This window comes from Anolis sagrei, chromosome 2 (assembly GCF_037176765.1).
Source record: "Anolis sagrei isolate rAnoSag1 chromosome 2, rAnoSag1.mat, whole genome shotgun sequence".
Classification (NCBI taxonomy): domain Eukaryota; kingdom Metazoa; phylum Chordata; class Lepidosauria; order Squamata; family Dactyloidae; genus Anolis; species Anolis sagrei.
Genome location: NC_090022.1, coordinates 78381753 through 78403702, shown reverse-complemented (window position 1 = coordinate 78403702; position 21950 = coordinate 78381753). Strand labels below are relative to the sequence as shown.

At 41.2% G+C, this 21950-nt stretch overlaps 1 protein-coding gene across 1 annotated transcript; it reads left to right on the top strand.

Annotated features, from left to right (window-relative positions):
- The first annotated feature begins 1371 nt into the window (after nucleotides 1–1371).
- SIMC1 (SUMO interacting motifs containing 1) lies at nucleotides 1372–21817 on the top strand. Its single transcript, XM_060765586.2, has 10 exons — nucleotides 1372–1504; nucleotides 6781–7602; nucleotides 9670–9911; nucleotides 11550–11619; nucleotides 15552–15700; nucleotides 16183–16368; nucleotides 17599–17727; nucleotides 20263–20416; nucleotides 20580–20664; nucleotides 21383–21817. The coding sequence occupies exons 1-10, from the start codon at nucleotides 1415–1417 to the stop codon at nucleotides 21601–21603; spliced, it is 2148 nt and encodes a 715-aa protein (XP_060621569.2). The 5' UTR covers nucleotides 1372–1414; the 3' UTR covers nucleotides 21604–21817.
- The last annotated feature ends 133 nt before the right edge of the window (nucleotides 21818–21950 follow it).

Sequence of the window (21950 nt, the reverse complement as noted above, 5' to 3'; positions counted from 1 at the left end):
GTTTGCTAGGGTAGACCCTCTTTCACTCAGACTCAGCCCCCCCCCCCCCAAATCAAAATCCTGGCTACAGGCCTGCTCTGGGCTCCCAACCTTTGAGGATGCCTGCCGTAGATGCAGGTGAAACGTCAGGAGAGAATGCTTCTGGAACATGGCCACACAGCCCGAAAACCTCACAACAACCCAGCATCCCTTTTCCTTCGGGCACACAAATATCGAGCCTACAACGCCTCGCTTTGGGAGAGGCTTGGCAGCTTCCTCTTCTTTAAAAGAAGCACCAGAGGGAACTTTCTTTGGCCCCACTCCAAATTGATTGACATCAAGGACACAACTCTAGTCTATTGTTCTCTGACCATGACTTACTTAATGAGACATGCCGCATTATCACAGGGTGTCTGCACCCTACGCCACTGGAGAAATTACACTGCTTAGCCAGTATTGCACCACCTGACATCCGCCGGGAAGTTGCAGCCAATAGTGAAAGGACCAAGGCAGAGACATCTCCAGCTCATCCCTTGTTTGGGTATCAGCCAGCATGTCAACAACTTAAATCAAGAAATAGTTTTTTTAGATCTACAGAGACACTCGCTGGAACACCTCTCAGCAAGCGAGAGTTCAAAAGTGGCAGGCTCAAACCCAGCACCTCAATCCGTGGGTGATACCAGATGAGAGACTCCCCCCTGGGCACACAGAGGACTGGGCGACTTGGAAGGCACTGAACAGACTGTGCTCTGGCACCACGAGATGCAGAGCCAATCTTAAGAAATGGGGCTACAAAGTTGAATCCACGACATGCGAGTGTGGAGAAGAGCAAACCACTGACCACCTGCTGCAATGCAACCTGAGCCCTGCCACATGCACAATGGAGGACCTTCTTGCGGCAACACCAGAAGCACTCCAAGTGGCCAGATACTGGTCAAAGGACATTTAATCAGCTACCAAGATTGCAAAATTTGTGTGGTTTTTTTATCTGTTTGTTTGTTTGTTTTGTTCAGTTAGAAATGTAATACAATGTTCTGGTTGCAGATGTCACGATAAATAAATACTTTCTTAATCTGTTATTCTGTTGCAAACATAACTTCAGAGCAACTGGGAAACTTGGGAGGTTCTAACGAGCCGGTTTTGTCCGGATGTACTGTTATCCTTGACAAGTAGCTTCCTCTCTGCAGCACTGTTGTCTCAAACCATCAGCATTTTCTGTAAACAAAGACCTATTGCAGAAACAGGCCGAGATGGCAGTAGTAAATGACATCTCTGAAAATTCCCTTTTAAAACTACGTCTCCTTCAGTGGGAGTTGTAGCTTGGTGAAGCACCCAGCCCTTCCTGGCCTCGCTCTGGGAGAGAACTTTCCTTGGCCCCACTCCCCATCTGAGTAGGCCACGCCCCCTAGTGGGCGGGACCACGCCGAGAGGCAGCATGGAGGAGGAAGACGTTCTCTATGTGGGACCGCTCCCAGGCAAGAAGGCTTCGCGGCAAAAGCGGCGGCGGTGCCCACAGAAACTCGCGGTGAGTGTGGCTGCGCTTGCCCGCAGCCAAGATGGAGGCACTTCCGTTCTGCTTCTGCTCCCGCGCGCGGGGAAGGCTCTGATCTTCTTCGCTCCCCGTTACCTCAGCGTTGACATCATGTTTGTCTATGTGTAGATTTTGAACTGTACCGAGTCTCCTTCTTGGAGAGAAAAGCGGGGTATAAATAAACAACATCGTTTGTATTGTCGAAGGCCGGAATCACTGGGTTGTTGTGAGTTTTCTGGGCTGTATGGCCATGTTCCAGAAGCATTCTCTCCTGACGTTTCGCCTACATCTATGGCAGGCATCCTCAGACGTTGTGACAGTCTGAGGCATTTCAAAATCATTCTCTCCTGACGTTTCGCCTGCATCTATGGCAGGAATCCTCAGAGGTTGTGACAGCCTGAGTCATTCCAGAAGCATTTTCTCCTGACGTTTCACCTGCATCTATGGCAGGCATCCTCAGAGGTTGTGACAGCCTGAGGCATTCCAGAAGCATTCTCTCCTGACGTTTCGCCTGCATCTATGGCAGGCATCCTCAGAGTTTGTGACAGCCTGAGGCATTCCAGAAGCATTCTCTCCTGACGTTTCGCCTGCATCTATGGCAGGCATCCTCAGAGGTTGTGACAGCCTGAGGCATTCCAGAAGCATTCTCTCCTGACATTTCTCCTGCATCTATGGCAGGCATCCTCAGAGGTTGTGACAGCCTGAGGCTATCACAACCTCTGAGGATGGCTGCCATAGATGCAGGAGATACGTCAGGAGAGAATGCTTCTGGAACATGACCATACAGCCCAGAAAACTCACAGCAACCCAAACTACAAGATCATAATCCTAACCCTCATTTTCTGCCTTTTTTGCCCAAAAGAGGTGCGGGCACCTATTCGTTCGCTATTTGGCTCAAAAGTACCAAACGGGGATTTTGAAGCTGAGGCTTTAAGGCCCCTTCTACACTGCCATAATGAAGGGGATAATGGACACCAATTTAATTTGATTTAATTTGATTAATAAATAGCAATGGTATGAAGAATAGTTTCATCAAATAAATTTTCAAACCATAAATCAAATGATAACATTCTTAGACATCAACATCAGGCAACAGTGAAACAATCATCTTCGCCCCCCTCCCTTTTTTGGGACTGTTTTAGATGTTTACATTACGGCAGAGGCGGCCCTAGATAATTTTCAATGGTAAGCAAACAGTATTTTGGTGCCCCCCCCACCCAACCAATCACTGATAGATATATATATTCTGTTTGTCGTGGGAGTTCTGTGTGCCATATTTGGTTCAATTCCATCATTGGTTGAGTTCAGAATGCTCTTTGATTGTAGGTGAACTATACATCCTAGTAACTACAACTTGCATGTCAAGGTCTATTTTCCCCCAAGAGCGCCTCAAGAGCGCCCCTGGGCAAAATCAACTGTACTGCGAATGCTTACTTTGCGTAATGGGTTGAGCCGCCCCTGCATTACGGAGCATGACTGGCACAAACAGGAAGTCCACCTACATCGTAGGATTGACTTTGACACTTTTTAATTACCTAAATGGATTATAGCTGTTTTAAAACATGAAGGGGGCTGGGATATGGTCCCTAGTGAAATGGAATTTTCTTGGCCCTTTAATTCCAATGCAGCTTTCAAATGCCTGAAAAGTTCCAGCAAGGAAAGATAAAACTGTAAGGATGGCTTGGCAGTTGGGCACATTCTTTTTGGTTCCAAATCTAGTATATTGGAATTGTGTTTAAACTGTGATCCTGTGTTTAGAGCTGTTTTGCCCCCTAATGACCTCCCTCATGGTGAGCACTGACAGCGGGTCCTTTTATATATATATATATACCATTATGAATATTAATGTTCAACCATAATTTCAGCCTTTGTATTGTCGAAGGCTTTCATGGCTGGAATCACTGGGTAGTTGTAGGTTTTTTCTGGCTATATGGCCATGTTCTAGAGGCATTCTCTCCTGACATTTCACCTGCATCTATGGCAAGCATCCTCAAAGGTAATGAGGTCTGTTGGAACTAACAAAATTGGGTTTATATATCTGTGGAATGACTAGGGTGGGACAAAGTACTCTTGTCTGCTGGAATGTTGTCTGCTGTGAATGTTTCAACTGATCACCTTGATTAGCATTTGATGGCCTGGCAGTTATTTGGTGTGGCTTGTTAGTGCCTGAGGGAATCTTTTTTTCAGAGGTGATTAGCTGTTCCTGATTGTTATATCGACTGGCTCATTTGTCACAAAAAATCATTGTGTGGATTGCTGAAATCTGGCTTTTGATATAATGACCTGTCTCTGCTAACTAACATACAGTGACTTTTAACAAGCCTCAGAGCACAATCTAAAGCAGTGATTCCCAACCTTTTTTTGACTAGAGACCACTTGACCAGGGACCACTCTCCAATATTAGTACCAAAAAGGTTACAAATCAGAAAACCATATTTAATAAGCCTTTGCACTCTAAGAAGGTTTTGCAAGACCAGTCACTCTCATTGAAACAGTGAGGCCGCGTACCATATTTTTGTTCTTGCAGACCACTGGTGATCCATGGACCACTGATTTAAACCCATAGTTTGTTTTTGATTTTTAGATTCTGGCTTGTTTGTGTTAAAAGTATGGCTTTCCATAAGCCTAGAACCTTGGCTTATGCCATGTGGAGTGTGTTACAATAATGATTCAAGGAGGTAACTGAAACATCTGAAACTGTGTCACCCAAGATTTATCTATATTTACTCGAATCTAGTGCTTCATCTATTGTAATGTGCACCTCAATGAGGCCGGTTGGGAAGCCCCTGCTCCTCCATCAGGCAGAGGATGATGAATCCACACCCTCAGCCTGATGGGAAGGTGCAGGCACCTTTTGATGCATGATTCTAACCACCATCAAATGTAATGTGCATCTCCATTTTGGTTAAGCAATGAAGCCAAAAAAAATTTGCATTACATTTGAGTAAATGTGGTAACAGTGGAAATGCATTCCCAGCCCTGCCAGAATCTGAGCATCCAGGGTAGTGTAAAGCCATCCAGTACAAGCTGAATCACTGTTCCCTGAACTGTGTTTTTACTCACTAGGAGCATCTTTCTTGTTCCGTCTCCCAGGAGCATGGGTTTTGCATTACCTTTTAGTTGCTGGAAACAGCCTCTCCTTGTGTTTATCCCAGGCTGCTGCAGCCTTTGCTAGGCCTAAAAGGTTAGCAGACAGAGGCAGGAAAGCCAGTTTGCAGGCTCTCTGCAATGATTGGCCAAAGAGTAGCTCTTTGGGCCTGCTTCCATTTTGGAGGTCTCCGTGCCCCTTCAGTCTTAAGGAAGAATTCATGATGTGCTGTTGGCAGACAGGTACCTCTGAAGATATTGTAAAAACAATTGAGTCATAGATAGAAAACAATTGAGTTTGATTGAGTTATTTAGTTAGAGATAGATAGATTAAAAGAGAACTATTTAGATAGTTATAGAGGATTATCTAGATAGTTATAGAGATACCCTTTTTGGAGAAAGATTGCCTCAACTACTGAACCCCAATTGACTGTTTGTTTTGTAATATTGATAAACTGAGCTAAGTCTACCAGGACTTCGTGAATAAATACCCTGTTTGATGTTTCAAACTTGAAGTGGACTCAGTTATTCAAGAAAGCTCAATCTTCTAAAGAAAGACCCCAGCAGTTTGCCCAGACCTAGATAGCAGCACGTCAAAGTTTTATTTTAAAGCATCTGGGCGTAACGGCACATTTCTATTATTTGGTTTCAATTTCAGTTTGTTCACTTTTACTCAGTCCGTTAATAATGGCAGGCATTGGTTTAGGACCAAGACAGCTTCCATGGATTAAATCTTTCTGGATCCTAATTCATTCCATTACAATTGCACAATTGCATCAATATGGTTTTTTTTTTACTTAATGCCACTTTGTACTGCATCTGATGAAGCAGATTTATATCCACGAAAGCTCATGCTACAATAAAAACCAGGTCATTTCTTTCCTGAAAGAATGGATTACTCTGGCTACTTTTTCAGCACATCTTTTTTGTCCTTTTCCAAAGTGGTTTCCAAATGATGTTCCTCTTTTATCTGGTGGTAGGTAGTTACACAATCCCTAACCACCCGTTGAGCCAAATCATTCCCAAACAAACGTTTGGGATATCCAAAAAGACAGCAGGATAGCAGAATATTCAGGATATCTGAAGGGACAGCTAGAGGCCAGAGCCCTTCCTGGTTCTGATCCTTGGTATTCACGCCTGCTTCTGGTATTGGGAAATTTGACCCTCCTAGATCCTTAACCATAAACTGCTTCCCTTTCAATATATATTTGTATGTTTACACAAAGTTTCTGCCTTACTGCTGTTTAATGACACTTTCTCTTTTAAAGTAAATATTATCCCTGAGGTTGAAGGGATTAACATACCATGCTGTAAAGTTCCTGGGGTTACAGTGTCAACTGATCCCCTGGGTCAGTGGTTTCCAAACCTTGATCTTCCAGATGCTTTTAGCCCCTTCCAACCGATTTGGAAGATGCTAGTTTAGAGAAAGCAATTGTATAGCATTGGGAAGATGAATTTGCCATCCTGAGGTGGTGCACATGATGACACCTCAGTTCCTCTCACTGAACACAAGATAATGTTGCACATGTAATCTCACCTCATAATGCATTGAGGTTTTCTGCATACTGAAAAGCCAGAGAGGATTAATGTACTCAGTGTGTGCACATGCATGTGCATTTTCCCAACCTATATGCACAGTACACCATGATCTCATGAAAGAAGAATAGGAGAGATCGAGCATGAGATGACTATTTCCTCCTACTATACTTTTTGTATACCAATAAATAAAAGGGATATGATCCTGATTTTTTTTTGGGGGGGGGGGGGTTGTATATGACTGGCTATTAACCCAAGGGAGCAAAATCCTTCCCAAACTGGAAGATCAAATAGCACGGCCAAACAAAGAAGGCAATATCTGTCATGGAGGCATCTTCCAAAGAGAATTTTTCTGGAGAGGTTTTGTGGCAGCTTTTCTCTAGTACTGGCATTTATAAGAACGTTCTCAATTAGTCCTGTGGGATAGAGCAGTCTCCAGGGCAGCCTTCAGATATTATGGAACAGATGGTAGCTGTAGTCCAAAACACTGAGGTGGACTAGGTTGGTGACATATGCTCGAGGGTTTGTAGCTAGCTAACTAACTGTTGTATTTTTTCTTAGAGTCTCTGTTTCATCTAACTGGTTTATGTGGTGAGATATATCTTTTAAATATTTCTTTCTGCTCTTCCTCCCCTTTCTACATGCAGGAGGTTATCGATCTCACCGGAGATGACTGCTTTATTGTAAGAACAACCACTTACAGTGACTTGGATGTGATTGATCTGACAGAGACTGAGAAAATTACAGTCAGCCCTCTTCGTGAGAGTGGCTACTTTCCTCAAGACATAAAACACTCCACCCCAGTCAGTCCTCAGCCTGAGGGATCTTCTAAAAATCATATTACGGCAGACTCTGAGATGCAACTTGGTGCATCTACTGGCACGTGGAATGGAGACTGTGGTCCAGTTTTCTTCAATGCAGAGCCAGGGAGAAGCAGGGTGTCTCCAAAGCAGCAGCAGGGAGAAGCTGCTGCTTTGGAGACACCCTGCTTCCAAAGCAGCAGCTTCTCCCCCACCACCAACTGTGGCCAAGACTTGGAAAACAGCAGTCGCACCACTTATAACAGTGATTTGGGCTCCTTGGGAAGTCCTCAACTGGAGTCAGACATTTTCTCCTTTTCATCAACCAATGAGAGCAATGAATGTCAAATGTTCCAAGACAGTATAGAGGAGCTTCCCAAGCATTGCCCACCTGACAGAGCTCCCACCCTGCAGCCCTCACTGCTGCCTGAGAGACATTGTCGAAGTCTGTCCCCCTCCTGCTCTCCTGTGGATACTTCCCCATCCAAAACAGAAATTGCCCAGTCTTTGCTAGAGGCAAAGAACCTAGCACCAAATGCTGTGACATTGAATTCCCAGCAACCAGCTAAGAGGATTGACATCACTGTTTGGTTGAAAACATTACGGTATTTCCAGGGGTTGCCTGTACATCATCCTTTTCTCCAAAATGTGGTGCAGGAAGAAGCACAGGTAATTTAGAGAAGAGAGTAGTTCCTGAGTAGAGTAGACTGTGCCTGTTCTGTCGCGCGCTGGGCCTGTAACAGCTGTACTTTTCTATAGGACGTATACTTTAAGCCCGGCAAGAAGCCAGGGGGGCTCAAAGAGAGGTTCTCAGGGATTTTTCTAAAGTGATGGTCTTTAGAGTCTTTAATGATCCAACAAAGTCTTTATTATGGAACAAATAACAAATCTTCAATGGTTCAAACAACACTTCAAGGCTTTCTTAGTCTAGTCCTCCATGGGCTGGTACCTGACTTTGATTAATTAAACTTTCTCTGTAGGAAAAACCCCTTTTAACCTCTCCCAGGCTGCTTTCTATCTATGCCTCATCGGTGTGGGTGCTACTACCGATTCCAAATGCGTCTGGGTATCGAGTAGACCTACCAGCCGAGGCTTGAAGATATTTCAGCTGGAGTTCAGTGAATCTGTAGTGCTGTCCTCCCTCGGAGAGTTCTTTGAAACTTCAGGGCTGTTTTCCCTCTGTTGCTGTGAAGCTGAGAGGCTGTGAGCTCTCAGCCAGAGCTTTTGGGACCTTTCTCCTGGAATTTCTGTTTCTGTATCCCTGAACGTTATTGAGAAAGGAAGCTTTTCTACAGGATGAGCTGGTCTACATCCTATAGCTTAGCTACCTTGTGTGAGACTCCCCCCAAAATGGCTCCTTTCCCTCCCAGAGCCAAGAACAAGGGGAGGAACCAAAGCTTAATTATGATGGACAGGAGGCTTGCCCTATGGCTGCAAAACAGATAACAGAAAAAAAATAAAGTTGGAGCTCCTGGTACAGTTGTACCAGCACAGTGTCCGTATTTTTCGAACATCAAACAGGAGCATTTTCTGAAGGACTCAAAGAGAGCGGAAGGCAGGAATGTCCAACTCAGATGTATTTGTGGGAGGAATGTCACATTAGTAGTGTCCATGGACCAGGTTGATTATTTTTCACATAAGAAAGATTATTGCATTTGAGTTGGAGCCATAACCAGTAACTGTTAGTTAAATACAAGGTGAAGTGTGTGTGTGGGTTTGCAGTCTAACTATATCAAGAAGGTCACATATTCCCTATAGATGAGTGGTAGTCATCCTTGGGCCCTTCAGGTCCCAGTGGCCACAGTCAGCATGATTGAGGATTTGGGGAACTGAAATCTGAAATATATGGAGGGCTAAATGTTGAGAACCATTATCAGAGGTTAAAAGGGAAGGGGGAAGGAGAAAAGGAAGGTAGAGGCATCTTTAGGACCGTGTGTTTTGTTTTATTTTTGTTTACTCAAGCTTTCATAGATACAAACACACTTTTTTAGATGCAGTACAGAGTGATAATAAATGCTCTGTTACATGAAACAGAAATTTCAGGAATTTTTAAAAAAAAAGATCTCCCAAAAGATTTGGCCAGTTTGGATGAGCTCAATCTCCTACTCATGATGCATGCTTGACACGCTGACAGGTCTTTGGTGAGGAGAGCATATTTATTGATTTCTCCTTGGAATTTTCTCTTTCAGGTTAGCTCTCAAGATGAATCAGTAAGTCAATCTTGTCTCTTTCCTCCTGAAAGCTCTGACTTATGAGCCTATATGCTTCATGGAGGTTCTTCATGGGATCAGTGTACAGAAGAAACTATGCACTGACCCCGTGAAGAACTTCCATGAGCCATTTTAGTGCTTCCTCTTAACTTAAGGTTACAGGACTACTGTTTGGAATGAAACCGCCTTGACAAACAATGCGGCATCTCTTTGTGTATGGTCTTCAGAAGGAAAGAGACATATATGTTTCCTAATACATATATGAGACCTATATGTTTCAAACATGTTTCCATGTTTGAAAAAGTTGATTATGACATTGTTTTATGTGTGATTAATATAGAATCCATCCTAGTTTCATTCTGAACAATCAATCATAATTTGTTTTACAAAACAATGCATTTCTAAATGTTGTAATATTTTTCATAGAAAAATAATGCTTTTTAAAAATTTGTGAAAATCAATTTCCATATCATAAACCTGTTGCTCGGGTATGGCATGCAATTCTGTTGTCATTCTAAATGCATAGAACAAGCAGCTGAAACCGAATCCTATCCCATGTCGGAAACTGTCCATGGTCTCCAGCACTATTGAAGAGAACTTCTTCCACGGAACCTTGGACTCCCTTATGGATTATGTGTCCTCCCGGTACTATCCTCCAAAAGAAGTCACCTCATGTGTGGTGAGGAAGATCCTGCTGGGCCCAAAGAATGAAAACATACAGGAAGATATACGGAAGGATGCTTACACGTTGTTGGTGAAAATTCAAGCGTATGTATCCCATTTCTTATATTTGGTGCCTTTTAGCATGGAATCAAAAGTGCTTTCAGTTCAGAATCCTCACCTTGACTTTGTGCCCATGATAGAAATTAAGACCCTAACTTTGACTGTTTGTAGCAGATCGCACAAGGACGGAGTAGATATAATGCAGGTAGCATGCAGCCATTTGGAACATTTTGTGCGGCCCACCACTAATGTTACCTCAAATCCCATATGGGGGGCATTTTCCACCATTCTTTCATTGCTGTCTAACCATTTCAGGCCCAGGAAATCATAGAATCATACAGTTGGCAGACCCCAAGGGCCATTCAGTCCAACTCACTGCCATGCAGGAATACACAGTCACAGCACTTCCATCAAATGGCCATCCAGCTTCTGCTTCAAAACCTCCAATGAAGGAAATTCCACCACACTCTGAGGCAGCACATCCCACTGCTGAACAATTTTGACCATCAGAAAGTTCTTCCTATTGTTCAGGTGGAATCTCCTTTCCTGCAATTTGAATCCATTGTTCCATGACCTAGTCTCCAGAGCAGCAGAAAACAGGCTTGCCCCTCCTCAATGTGACCCCCTCTCAAATATTTAAACAGGGCAATCATGTCTGCTCTCAGTTTTCTTTTCTCCAAACAAAACATACCCAGCTCCCTCTCTCCATAGGGCTTGGCTTCCAAACATTTGATCATTATAGTTGCTCTTCTTTGAGCACCTTAGCTTGTCAATATCTCTTTTGGATTGTGGTGCCCAGTATGGTTCCAGGTGAGGTCTGACCAAAGCAGAATAGAGTGGGACTATGACTTCCTTCAATCTTGATACTATACTCCTATTGATGCAGCCTAGAATTGCATTAGCTTTTTTAGCTGCTGCATCACACTGTTGACTCATGTTCAACTTGCGTTCTATAAAGACTCCTAGATCCCTTTCACATATACTTTTTTTCAAGCCAAATGTCATCCATCCTATACCTGTGCATTTCATTTTCCTACCGAAGTGTATTACATTTCTTCCTTTTAAAGTCATTTCATTAGTTTTGGCCTAGCTCTAATTCATTAAGGTCATTTTGGATTCGGAAGATGCCTTTCTAGAATATTTACTGTTCCTTAAAAAGCCTTTCCTCAAACAGCACAGGGAGAACAAAATGGTGGCAAGCATGCCTTCCCCCTTTCCTACTACAGGAATTCAGGTAGCAGCTTGCCAAGGCCTCCTGAGGAGCTAAAGCAGCCTCATTGCTTCCCACAGTTGACTAGATCTGACTTAAGAAAATAAATGACTATGTGCATTTTTTTGGAAATAACTCATGTAATAGTTTGCTTTTTCATTGTTGTGAGTTCAACTAGGTCAGTTCCATAATCAAGGGATCCAGATGTTCCCCTGTAGTAATTGCTAATTGAAAGGAACAAAACATGTAGTTGATAATAAAATGTCTGTTTTCCTTTAGAAGAGTTATCTAATTGTCTCTGATAATTACAGCCAAAGATTAAGACCTGCCTCCTACAAACACAATGACCTATATACAGATATTGTTTTGTAATGTGGTTTATACTAGGGTTTGTTTGTTTGGTGTTTTGTTTTGTTTTGTTTTTTTGCGAGGACAGAGGACAGTAGTATAACTGGTCTAATTCTAAATTTTAGACTTCATCCCGCAAAGGTTGACACTGTGGTTTGGGACTGGCCACTGCTACGTGAAGTCATGGAAGAGGAGGTATGTTGATTATGTCCTGCTTGTATGGAAAGGGTGGCTTTTAAGAAACTTCAGTTTTGCCTAACTCTACTTTGCTGCTGAGACATTCATGTACTGGTTTTTTTTTGCAAACAAGCCAATTTGAACCACATCAGACCAATACAGTTGGACTTAGGTTTCCTGAAGAAAATGGGGAGGAAAACCTATCTAGCTGATATTTATTGTTAGTAACTGGGCTGCGGAAATGACATTTTGCACTGTTTCTCATGGGACTATAGAGTAGGTCTGAATGAATGCAGGCCTGAAGAAAAGGCTACCAAATTAAGACATGCTATGGCTGAATGAAGTTCGTGGAAGGAATTTGCCCCTCCATAACACCAACCCACTTATGATACCCACTGTTGCTCCCAGCATGACCACTAGCCAAGTGCTGGCAGTCATAGGCATAAGGAAGACATTGATGTCTATTGTCTACAGGTTGTAGAATATTGCCTCCCAGAGAAATCCCAAAATAATAATAATAATAATAATAATAATAATAATAATTTATTATTATTATTATTATTATTATTATTATTATTATTATTATTCATGGATGACCTGAATCTGTATGGGAAAACCAAAACTGAAATCCAGTCTCTGACTAACACTGTCCGAATCTTTAGCACTGATATCAACATGGAGTTTGGTTTGGACAAATATTCGACAGTGGCACTGAAGATGTGAAAAATAATTGAAAATGAGGGCATAAATATGCCCAATGGCCAAGCAATAAAGTGCCACCAGCCAGAGGCCTATAAATATCTTGGCATACTACAAATGGACAACATCAAACATTAACACGTGAAAAGTGTGGTCAGCAAAGAATACATTCAAAGAGTCAGACAAAATCTCAAAAGCAAGCTCAATGGAGGCAACACCATCAAGGCCATAAACTCCTGAGCCATACCTGTAATAAGATACACTGCTGGCATCATAAACTGGATGCAGGCAGAACTGGACAATTTGGACAGAAAACAAGAAAACACATGACTATTCACTACATCCTTGCAGTTATGTTGATCAGCTCTATCTGCCTACTTTTACTTTTTCAAGTAAAACAAGCAGTCAAAGAAGAAAAATACACCCTGGCAGAATATGTAAAAGGAAAGCCAAGAACCTGCTTTAATTGAAGTCAATAATCAGAAACATCTCAAAGCACAGCAGACAAAGAACCAGTACAAGAAAACTGCACTACAAACCAGGGCTGACAGCTGGCACAACAAAGCATTTCATGGGCAGTTCCTTGACAAAATTGAAGAAAAAGTTGATAAGAAGAAGACGTGATTATGGTTCACGAATGGAACACTGAAGAAGGAGACAGAAGGTCTGATTCCTGCAGCCCAGGAGCAAGTCATCAGAACAAATGCCATTAAGGCCAGGATTGAAAAATCAGCAGATGACCCAAAATGCAGACTGTGCAAGGAAGCTGATGAAACGATGGATCATATCCTCAGCTGTTGCAAGAAAATCACACAGACGGACTACAAACAAAGGCACAACTTTGTGGCCCAAATGATTCACTGGAACTTATGTCACAAGTACCACCTACCAGCAGTAAAGAATTGGTGAGATTATAAACCTGCAAAGGTAGTGGAAAATGAACCTGCAAATATACTGTGGGACTTTGGAATCCAGACTGACAAAGTTTTGGAACACAATACACCAGACATCACGATTGTGGAAAAGAAAAAAGTTTGGATTATTGATGTCGCCATACCAGGTGACTCATCCATTATGAGGACCTCAAAATCGAACTGCAAAGGCTCTGGCATAAACCAGTACAGGTGGTCCCAGTGGTGATTGGCACACTGGGTGCCGTGCCAAAAGACCTCAGCTGGCATTTGGAAACAATAAACATTGACAAAATCATGATCTGTCAACTGCAAAAGGCCACCTTACTTGGATCTGCATGCGTCATTCGAAAACATCACACAGTCCTAGGCGCTTGGGAAGTGTTCAACTTGTGATTTTGTGATACGAAATCCAGCATATAGATCTCGTTTGCTGTGACATACTGTGTTTTTGTGTCAGTAAAATAATCATAATCATAATAATCATGAAGCAACTGGAAAAGCTGACACAATATGAGGATTTAAAGATCGAACTGCAAAGACTGTGGCACAAGCCAGTCAAGGTGGTCCCAGTGGTGATTGGCACACTGGGTGCAGTGCCTAAAAACCTTGCCCTGCACTTAAACACAATCGGCGCTGTCAAAATTACCAGCTGCCAGCTGCAGAAGGCCACCTGACTGGGATCTGCATGCATTATTTGCCGATACATCACACAGTCCTAGACACTTGGGAAGTGTCCGACGTGTGATCCAATGCAACAACCAGCAGAGTAATCTTGTCTGCTATTGACTCACCTTGTTCTGTTTCTAATTATTATTATTATTATTATTATTATTATTTATATCCCACTTTTTCTCTCCACAAGGATATTCAAAGGAGCTTTAGTAGTTTAAGACAAGGTGAGCTGCATGTTATTATGCTCCCAACAGTGCTAAAGTCTAGCCATGAGATGTGTGTATGTCCCATTAAGTATCGAATTCTTCTATGGTTCATACTTTATGACTAACAAAAAATCGAATGCTGCTTTCTTCAGGCTAGGTTATTGCTATAGTATTCTCATTGCAAGATAAATTTGATTTATGAACAATGGTCATTAAGGGCAATGCCCAAGATCTGGCATAACATAAGTCCCGTTTGCTTCAGTTGTAAGAGAGCATTGATTATAAGATGCACCCCATTTTAGGAGATGTTTCTCTAGGGAAAAAAGTGAGCCTTAGAATAGAAGAAATACAATAAATGCCTGAATAATTATGCAATATCCTAGAGTTGTATAGTGAATTTTATAGTCTTGAGTTCCCCCTTTTCACAATTATTAATTTGCTTCCCTTTCAGTAAGTCAAAACTATTAGGGAGGGCTGTATATTTTTATTTAGAGATCCCATTACAATCTGAAGCCCTTAACAACAGCAGTTTTAGCTTGCTCATAAATCAGGCCCTGTTCATGGAATTAGGAAGGATGATTTTCAGTGGAAACGTAGCACAGGTCTCTCAAAGAGTCCAGGAACACTCTCAGCATTAAGGCCCTTATGACTGCTTTCCCTCCAAATTAAAAACAGTCAGGTTAGGTGATAAAAACGTGGCTGTTATTACAGGTAGCTTGGCCATTATACAGTCAATCTTTTGAACTGAAAGGCATTGTACACCTCATATTTCAGATTCATAAAGGTGCAGAAAAATGCAAGGATTTTGTTTGTGTTTTATCGTTCTCTCTCTCTCTCTCTCTCTCTCTCTCTCTCTCTCTCTCAGTGATTTTAGTAGATGGCTGCTTGCTTTGTATGTTATTCATATATATATATAGAGAGAGAGAGAGAGAGAGTCCAGACTTCAGCATGCTAAGGACATCTGCTTTGCTTTCTTGACTGTATGATGATACAGAGTGCTTGTGAGTTATGCTTGGTTCAGTCTGAAAAGGAATCATACAGGAATTTGAGCACAGATTTAAATACACTACATAGATTTTGCCCCTCTTTGAGCTAACATAGCAGAATAATATTATACAAGGCATTATGTATTCTATATAGCTCCAGATCAAGCTTTGTTTACATGTCCCAGAACTAAGTGTGTGAAGAGACATAAAATAGGCTTGTGATGAGAAACCACTCTCACTGTCCTGTGCCATCTGAAGCTCTTTCAGGTCAAAGAGCTTTTCCCTCTATTGGGGAATGAGATTTGTTCATCTTTTTGCCTTGTGCATTAATAGACCATTTACATAGCGGCTTGGGACTATCAGTTTTTCCCAGTAGATCATGTCTGTTGTTTGCCATGTTGAACGCTATTATATGAAAGGACCAGACATAGTAATTTCTAATTCTGTTTCTGCCATTGTCTTATTTCCATCAGGAAGGAAAATTTCCTGGACGACTCCTGTTCTTGAAGTATGTAATTCAGACCTTAGAAGATGACTTCCAGAGAACAATCAGAATTGGCCTTCTGCACAAATCCATTGCCAAAGCAGTGCTTTCCTGTGACTACTGTTCCAGTAACATAAAGTAACTATGATCTTCGGTCAAAATGGGTGGTCCTATCCTATTAGTTGTCGATCCATTCCTTTGGGCTTCACACAAATCTACGATTTGCCAAAATATACAATCCTGTGCTTTTCTTTCCCATTTCTGGCCAAATAGCTTAACCACTGTCTGAAGCCCGCTTGTTCTCTATTGATTTCCACATCTTGAGATATTCTTTGTAGCAGGATCCTTGTGAACAATTTATATAGTTGAGAGAGGAGTGTAATAGCACAGTAGTTGCTAAGGTTTTCTGTGTCTCCTTTCTTCATTAGAAGTATGGTTTCAGACGTTGTCCAATCTTTAAGTAAGATTGTATGTGAAGGATGCCAATTGCTATAAAGGCTTGTAAAGTCCATGAATGTTTCTATATAGTATTTAGAACTGCTTACCACTCTTGTGTTTCAAAGCACTTGGCAAAAGGACACATGAAGCACATCCCTAACTCATCACTCTGTTTGTCTCAGGGAAGTGATTGAATGGTTAATATCAGCAGTCACTGGAAGAAAGCTTTCTGAATGCAGAAATTTGCAGAATGCCAGAAGTCTTTCATTAGAAACATCCCAGGACAAGAGCAGCGGCTTCACACTAGATTTGCACTTTGACCAGAGTACACAAAGGGAAGATGCCTCTTTGCCATGGCAGACTGAAACGTAAGCAGTTTCCTCTTTTTGAACTTCACTATAGATTTCTCTGATGACGATCCAAAATGAAATGCAGGGTTAGCTGTGGTGACTGTGAACCAAAATCCAAAGTACACATTTGGGTGATACCTTTATTAAGTAAACCAAAGATACAGAATGTTTCCTGCCTTTTGAGTTACGTTATAAGTTACGAAAATATGTGCTCAGGGTCTCATGAAATTGTTAGTGCTTCATGACATTAAATTCTAATTAATCCAGTCAATCGATTATTCTAAACTCGTTTTTAATCAGTTTTAAGGGTTTTAACTGTTTATTTTTAATAATATCTAATCCTACTATAATTTTTGTATACGTCTAGGTTTAAAATTTTATATTACTTTGCTTTTACTGTAAGCAGCTTTAGTCTCTTTTTCTAAGGAAAAAAAGTGTGGTATAAATACGAACGATAATAATAATAAGAGTGGCAGAATATCTGTTAACGTAGGATAGTCTCTAGTTGCACCACTGCTTTATCTGAGAGCATTTGGATTTGACTGCTAATTTAAAATATAAATTACAAAGTTAGCAGAGTTTGCGTGGGTGCCTGAGCATGTAGTACTGTTGTGGGACCTGAGTGAGGCAAGCCCTTGTCCTACCATCAGGTAATGCCAATAGCAAGCAGTCAGTATGCTCCTTGACTGCACTCTCTGTCCTGTTAACAATGTGGTCACTGCAGATTGAATGTTGCCCCAAGTAGCTTTCCACTTTCTACATCATGCACTTTATGAAATATCTGGATCACATAATGTCCAAATGATCAGAAGTGTTGGCAGATACCATGTTTTCTGACCCATTCAGATAGGAAGTGGATCTCGAAAATTATGTTTATGTGTGGAGTCCCAACTCAAGAGAAGTCACACAGTTTTATTTACATGGTATGCATAAGTGAGTAGCAATCCACAAATCCTATGTCTATTCCACTTTAGACAATAAATCAAGTTTTCTATAACTTCCAAAGTGACTGTGCTTGTGCTGCAATAGTGATGGTGGTGACCTTTGGCCATATGCTAAAGTGGGAGGAATTATTCCAATTCATTCCAATCTACATGTGATTGGACTGCCATTCCCAGCATTACTCACAATTGGAAGTTGAACAACATTATTAATAACATCTAGAGGACCACGTGATTCCCATCACTTCCTACAAAGAGATGCAATTGGACTGAGTGCCTCTGTTCATTTCCCAATTCTTTGACTTAGGGAAGTAGCACTTTTACAGAGGATGCTTTCTATAGCAGTGGAAGTGGACAGATCTCCAACCTGCAGTGCCCACAAGATTGCCCATGTGGTATTTCCTTCAGTGCTGAATATTCCGAAGCGCTGCCAGAGGTAAGAAATCTGTAAACAAATCTGGACTTTTTCCTTCTCAAAACTCTCCTTTCCTGCTTTGATCCTCAGCTGTTATACTCCAAGCATTGGGCTTGTTATACTTGCAAGCAATCATGAGATTCTGGGAAAACACAAATATTAGGGAAGAATTCGTCTTCTCTTTTGGGAAATTTTGAAGCCCAGTACAAACCTGGAGCCATATTAGTTTGACGAGCACTTGAAGGATATGTATTTCGCTTCCTCTGATTTATTGGCAGAGCACTCCCAATTGTTTTCACTTTCCTTCTTCAATTTTACTTTAAACTCCTTTTTAAAGTTTCTATAGAATTTTTTCAAAAGACAATACACTTGGCGTCTCTTATTGAATGTGTGCAGAATTTGTTTTCGCATGAAGTACATAATACACATAGGAGCATACTCTGCTGTCTGTGCCAGTATTTCCAGAGCTGTAAATACACAGCTTTCCTTCATTTTCTGCAAATTAGTTCCGTTTCATATGAATCCATTTGTGTTCCAACTCATGAGCAGTAATATGGCCTGTTTATGATTAAGTGAAGCAGGTAAGCTTTAGTCACCATCTGTTCTGGCCTTTGGCAAATATTGATGTTTTGTGAAACATCTGCAGGGAAAGCACGCGTTATTCGCCTGCTTAAAATGAGGCCAGGATGAAAGGACACACAGGACAGTGAATGTACAAGAGAATGAATCTACAAAGCCTTTCAAATAGGCCCCAATCACACATAAAGCTGTTATATTTTCTTCAATTTCTGAGTGTCAGAGGTTAAGAGTTTCACTTAGTGTAGCCTGTAAATATAAACAATGGAAGATATCTCTGCTGATGCTGCTTTTGTGATCCTTGCCTTTCTTAATTCTACCTAGCTGAGCCAGATTTGGCAAGGTTTTAATACTGAATACAATGTTTTAAATGTGTAATATCAGGATTGTATGTCGCTCTAAGGCATTTTATAATTGGCAATGTGTAAGCCACCTTGAGTGCCCTTCAGGGTCGAGAAAAGTGGTGTATAAATTGGGTAAATAAATAAATAGCATATTGGTTGACGCTTCTTTTTTAGCAGGTTGCCTTTGCTTGTCTTGAAGGAGTTATTAAATCCTTCCCCTTAAGAATCCAACATCCCTCCACTTAAGGTGCTCATATATAATTTTTGAACAAGAGATCAATGGACAGGAAACTCCCAACAATCCCTGATTGAAGCAATTTTTTGTGCTTTTTAGGTTTGGCTGTGGCCAGACATATTTTTATTTTCTTCATCATTCATGTTAATGACTTGTGCTTTGAGGTAAATAACGTGACCATGATTTCAGTCTTCTGGAGCTCTTATTGTGAACTGCTTATAGTGAGTGACAAGCTTTGCCCTTCAGGGCTTTCACTCATTTCTTAAGGATGGATTTCAAAAGATGGCGCTATTATTGCCCCTGACTGTTGCCCAGGCTTCCTTAGGTACCATTTTGGCACTATACCCCTTGCTACAAGACGCTAGCCGGGGTTAGAGAGTGCAGTGTCATCTGCCCACTGACTCTGCACATGTCATCATCTTCAAATAAGGCTGTGCCAGCTTTGAACATACATTGCAACAGTGTGAATATACTTTCCGAGCAGCCCCGTAGTATATTTCACTACTAGATCAGGGGGAGCAAATTGTGCCCCCCCCCCCCGGGTTAAATATATGGCTCCAAATGCATCCTATGAGATGTTGGCCATGTCTTTCATCACCAGTGCCAGGGAATCAAATCATTTCCTATTTTTAAAAGGGCTTTTCCCGAGCCAAAAATTGCCTCACACACCAGCCATTTTGAGAGGCAAATAAAATCGGTGGGAGTGGTGAAGGACTCCAAGGTCTCTTGGAAGGCTAATGTGGCCCTTACCCCCTTCTTCCCCCACCAAAACTAGATCAACAAGACCCCATGGTGTTATCAGGAAGCTGGGTTAGCCTTCATATGACTTTATTCTGCATGATTACCTGTGTTTTTAGCTTCCCTTTAGGTCTTCCATTGATCAATACATGTGTATGTTGACATCATCATTTTAGCTTTTCTTCATTTTATTTAAATACATTCCAGTATGAACTGCTTTGAAATAACTCAGCAAAATGGTACAGAAATAATGTACCACCAGCCTCCCACATTCATTGATTTGATTAAAATGTTAAATTTGAGAATCTGCAGCTTCTCCAGTGTGACTATGGTCAATTTTCAGGATACATGGATTATAGAAAATGGTTTTCATTTGGTTTTTCATTTTTGTGGGGATCCTGTGCCTGTAGCCCCAGCAACTGTGGACAGCTGACTGTATAATGGGACCTGGATCCTTGATTTCCAGTAACTGTGGAACACTGCACCTTATTAAATGGAAGCAACATGAATACAAACATACTGAAGTGTTCAAGTTCACACTGCTGCCATTTAATAACCAGGGATGTGATTATTTGTTTCCTTGTATCTGCTGCAAACATTCAAAATCAGATGAGGCGGGTTCACTGTAAAATAATTTTATCATTGCAATGTCTCTTTTTGCAGGGATGCCTTCCTAAGCAGCATGGAATGCGATCTCCTGCGATGCAAAGTGCTGGAGCTCATTTTTCAACATAGTACTGTTCCTACTAAGGGTCCCTTGTCTTTGACCAGGATCTTAAAGTTGCTGCAAAGCTTTTCTCTGCCACTAATATACCAGGTATTTCAGTGTTTGTTTCCATTATTCATCTTATGGAAATAAAATAGTTTTGGGGCTTGCCCCCTCCCATTCCTTAATCTTCCATCACAGGATGCACCATGTAATGTGCAGAATTATCAAAATAGCAGATAAACAATCCAAACTAAAGCATCTCTCTTCACAGGACAATGAAGCACCATGGCAGGGATGGGATGAGATGCTTCACCATTTGAATTTGTTGTTGAAGAGTTATTGCAGCATAATCCTAGGTGAGCATCTTGCTTATAATTCTTTGTCTTAAACAGTACATAATCTAGTCATAATACACTGCTAAAGAGTCAACTGGAAAATTCCTGACAGACCTTCTCAGCCCTGCTTATATGTTCCTTCAGTTGCCATTTTCATGAAGTGTTTAACCAGGCTATATATATGATCCGTCATATATACATTTCTTGAACAACAAAGGATAGTATCAGCTATGTAAGAAAAAGAAATGCCATTCTTGTGTTCTGTATTCAATTTTCCAAGGATGTTTTTATTATGTAAATATTTTATATACTCATGCAGAGGTTTAGAAATTTTAGTCAAAAAGCAAACCCCCAAAACCTGGGTTGACTTATTCACAGGTCAGTGTGAGTGTTGTACCTTAATTCTTATAAAAAAAATAGAACTATCCCCTTCTGAGTGGCAAAAGGTGAGAGCTAATCTGTCTTGAAAAAATCCCTTTCTCCATACTGATGCCACTTCTGGCCTTTTTGAATACCTAGATAGGGAAATGGCAGAGACAGCTAGCTCTGAAGCAACACTGATGCTTTATGCTCTCAGCATAACTTATCCACGAGTCATGTGAGAATCTTAATTTAGGCCCCAAACCCTATCCTCAACTTATATAAGGTAAGCTCTGATCTCCTGCGTAAGTGTAGACAGTATATGCAGTCTCCTTCACACTTCAGTAACTTTCCATGTCTTTCCCCCCTTTTTTTATAGGGCACTTAAGAAGCCCAATCTATGAGCGGATTAATTTAATTATAAAGGGTGCTAAACCCAAATTACAATCAGAAGATTGTATTAAAGAAAGTGATATAAAGTGCAGAATTCAAAGCTTCCAAAAACAGCTTTCTAAAACTACTCAGCAGCCAATCCCATCGTCCATCATAGAAAAAATAGAACTACTTCAGATACAGCTACTTACTGCTCTGGATACCTAAAGGATGACTGCTGGACTGCTAAAAAAGGGAGCTTCTTTCAAGTAGAAACGCCAAGCTATGGATTTAAAAGAAACACTGGTTCCAATCCCATTTTTACATTGTTATGAGATTGTCAAACAATTGAAAGTCTTCAGTTTAGCCTGAAATTGGTCTGTGACTGTTTCCATGTGGATTTTGTACTACTTTTGTAATAAATTATATTATTACTTATGGAGTGAGATGACTTTTTTTTTAAAAAAAGTTGTGGATAAGTACATTGGAAATTATGAGCTAGTACAGATTTATTCAGCCACCAATCCCCTTGGAATTCAGCAATGCACATTTTAGTTAAGTGGGCATGAAAGTAT

Coding starts and splice junctions, on each gene's coding strand:
- SIMC1 (XM_060765586.2), top strand. CDS start 1,415: ATGGAGGAGGAAGACGTTCTCTATGTGGGACCGCTCCCAGGCAAGAAG. Junction 9,912..11,549: donor TTGTTGGTGAAAATTCAAGC/GTATGTATCCCA, acceptor TCTAAATTTTAG/ACTTCATCCCGCAAAGGTTG. Junction 20,417..20,579: donor CTCTGCCACTAATATACCAG/GTATTTCAGTGT, acceptor CTCTCTTCACAG/GACAATGAAGCACCATGGCA.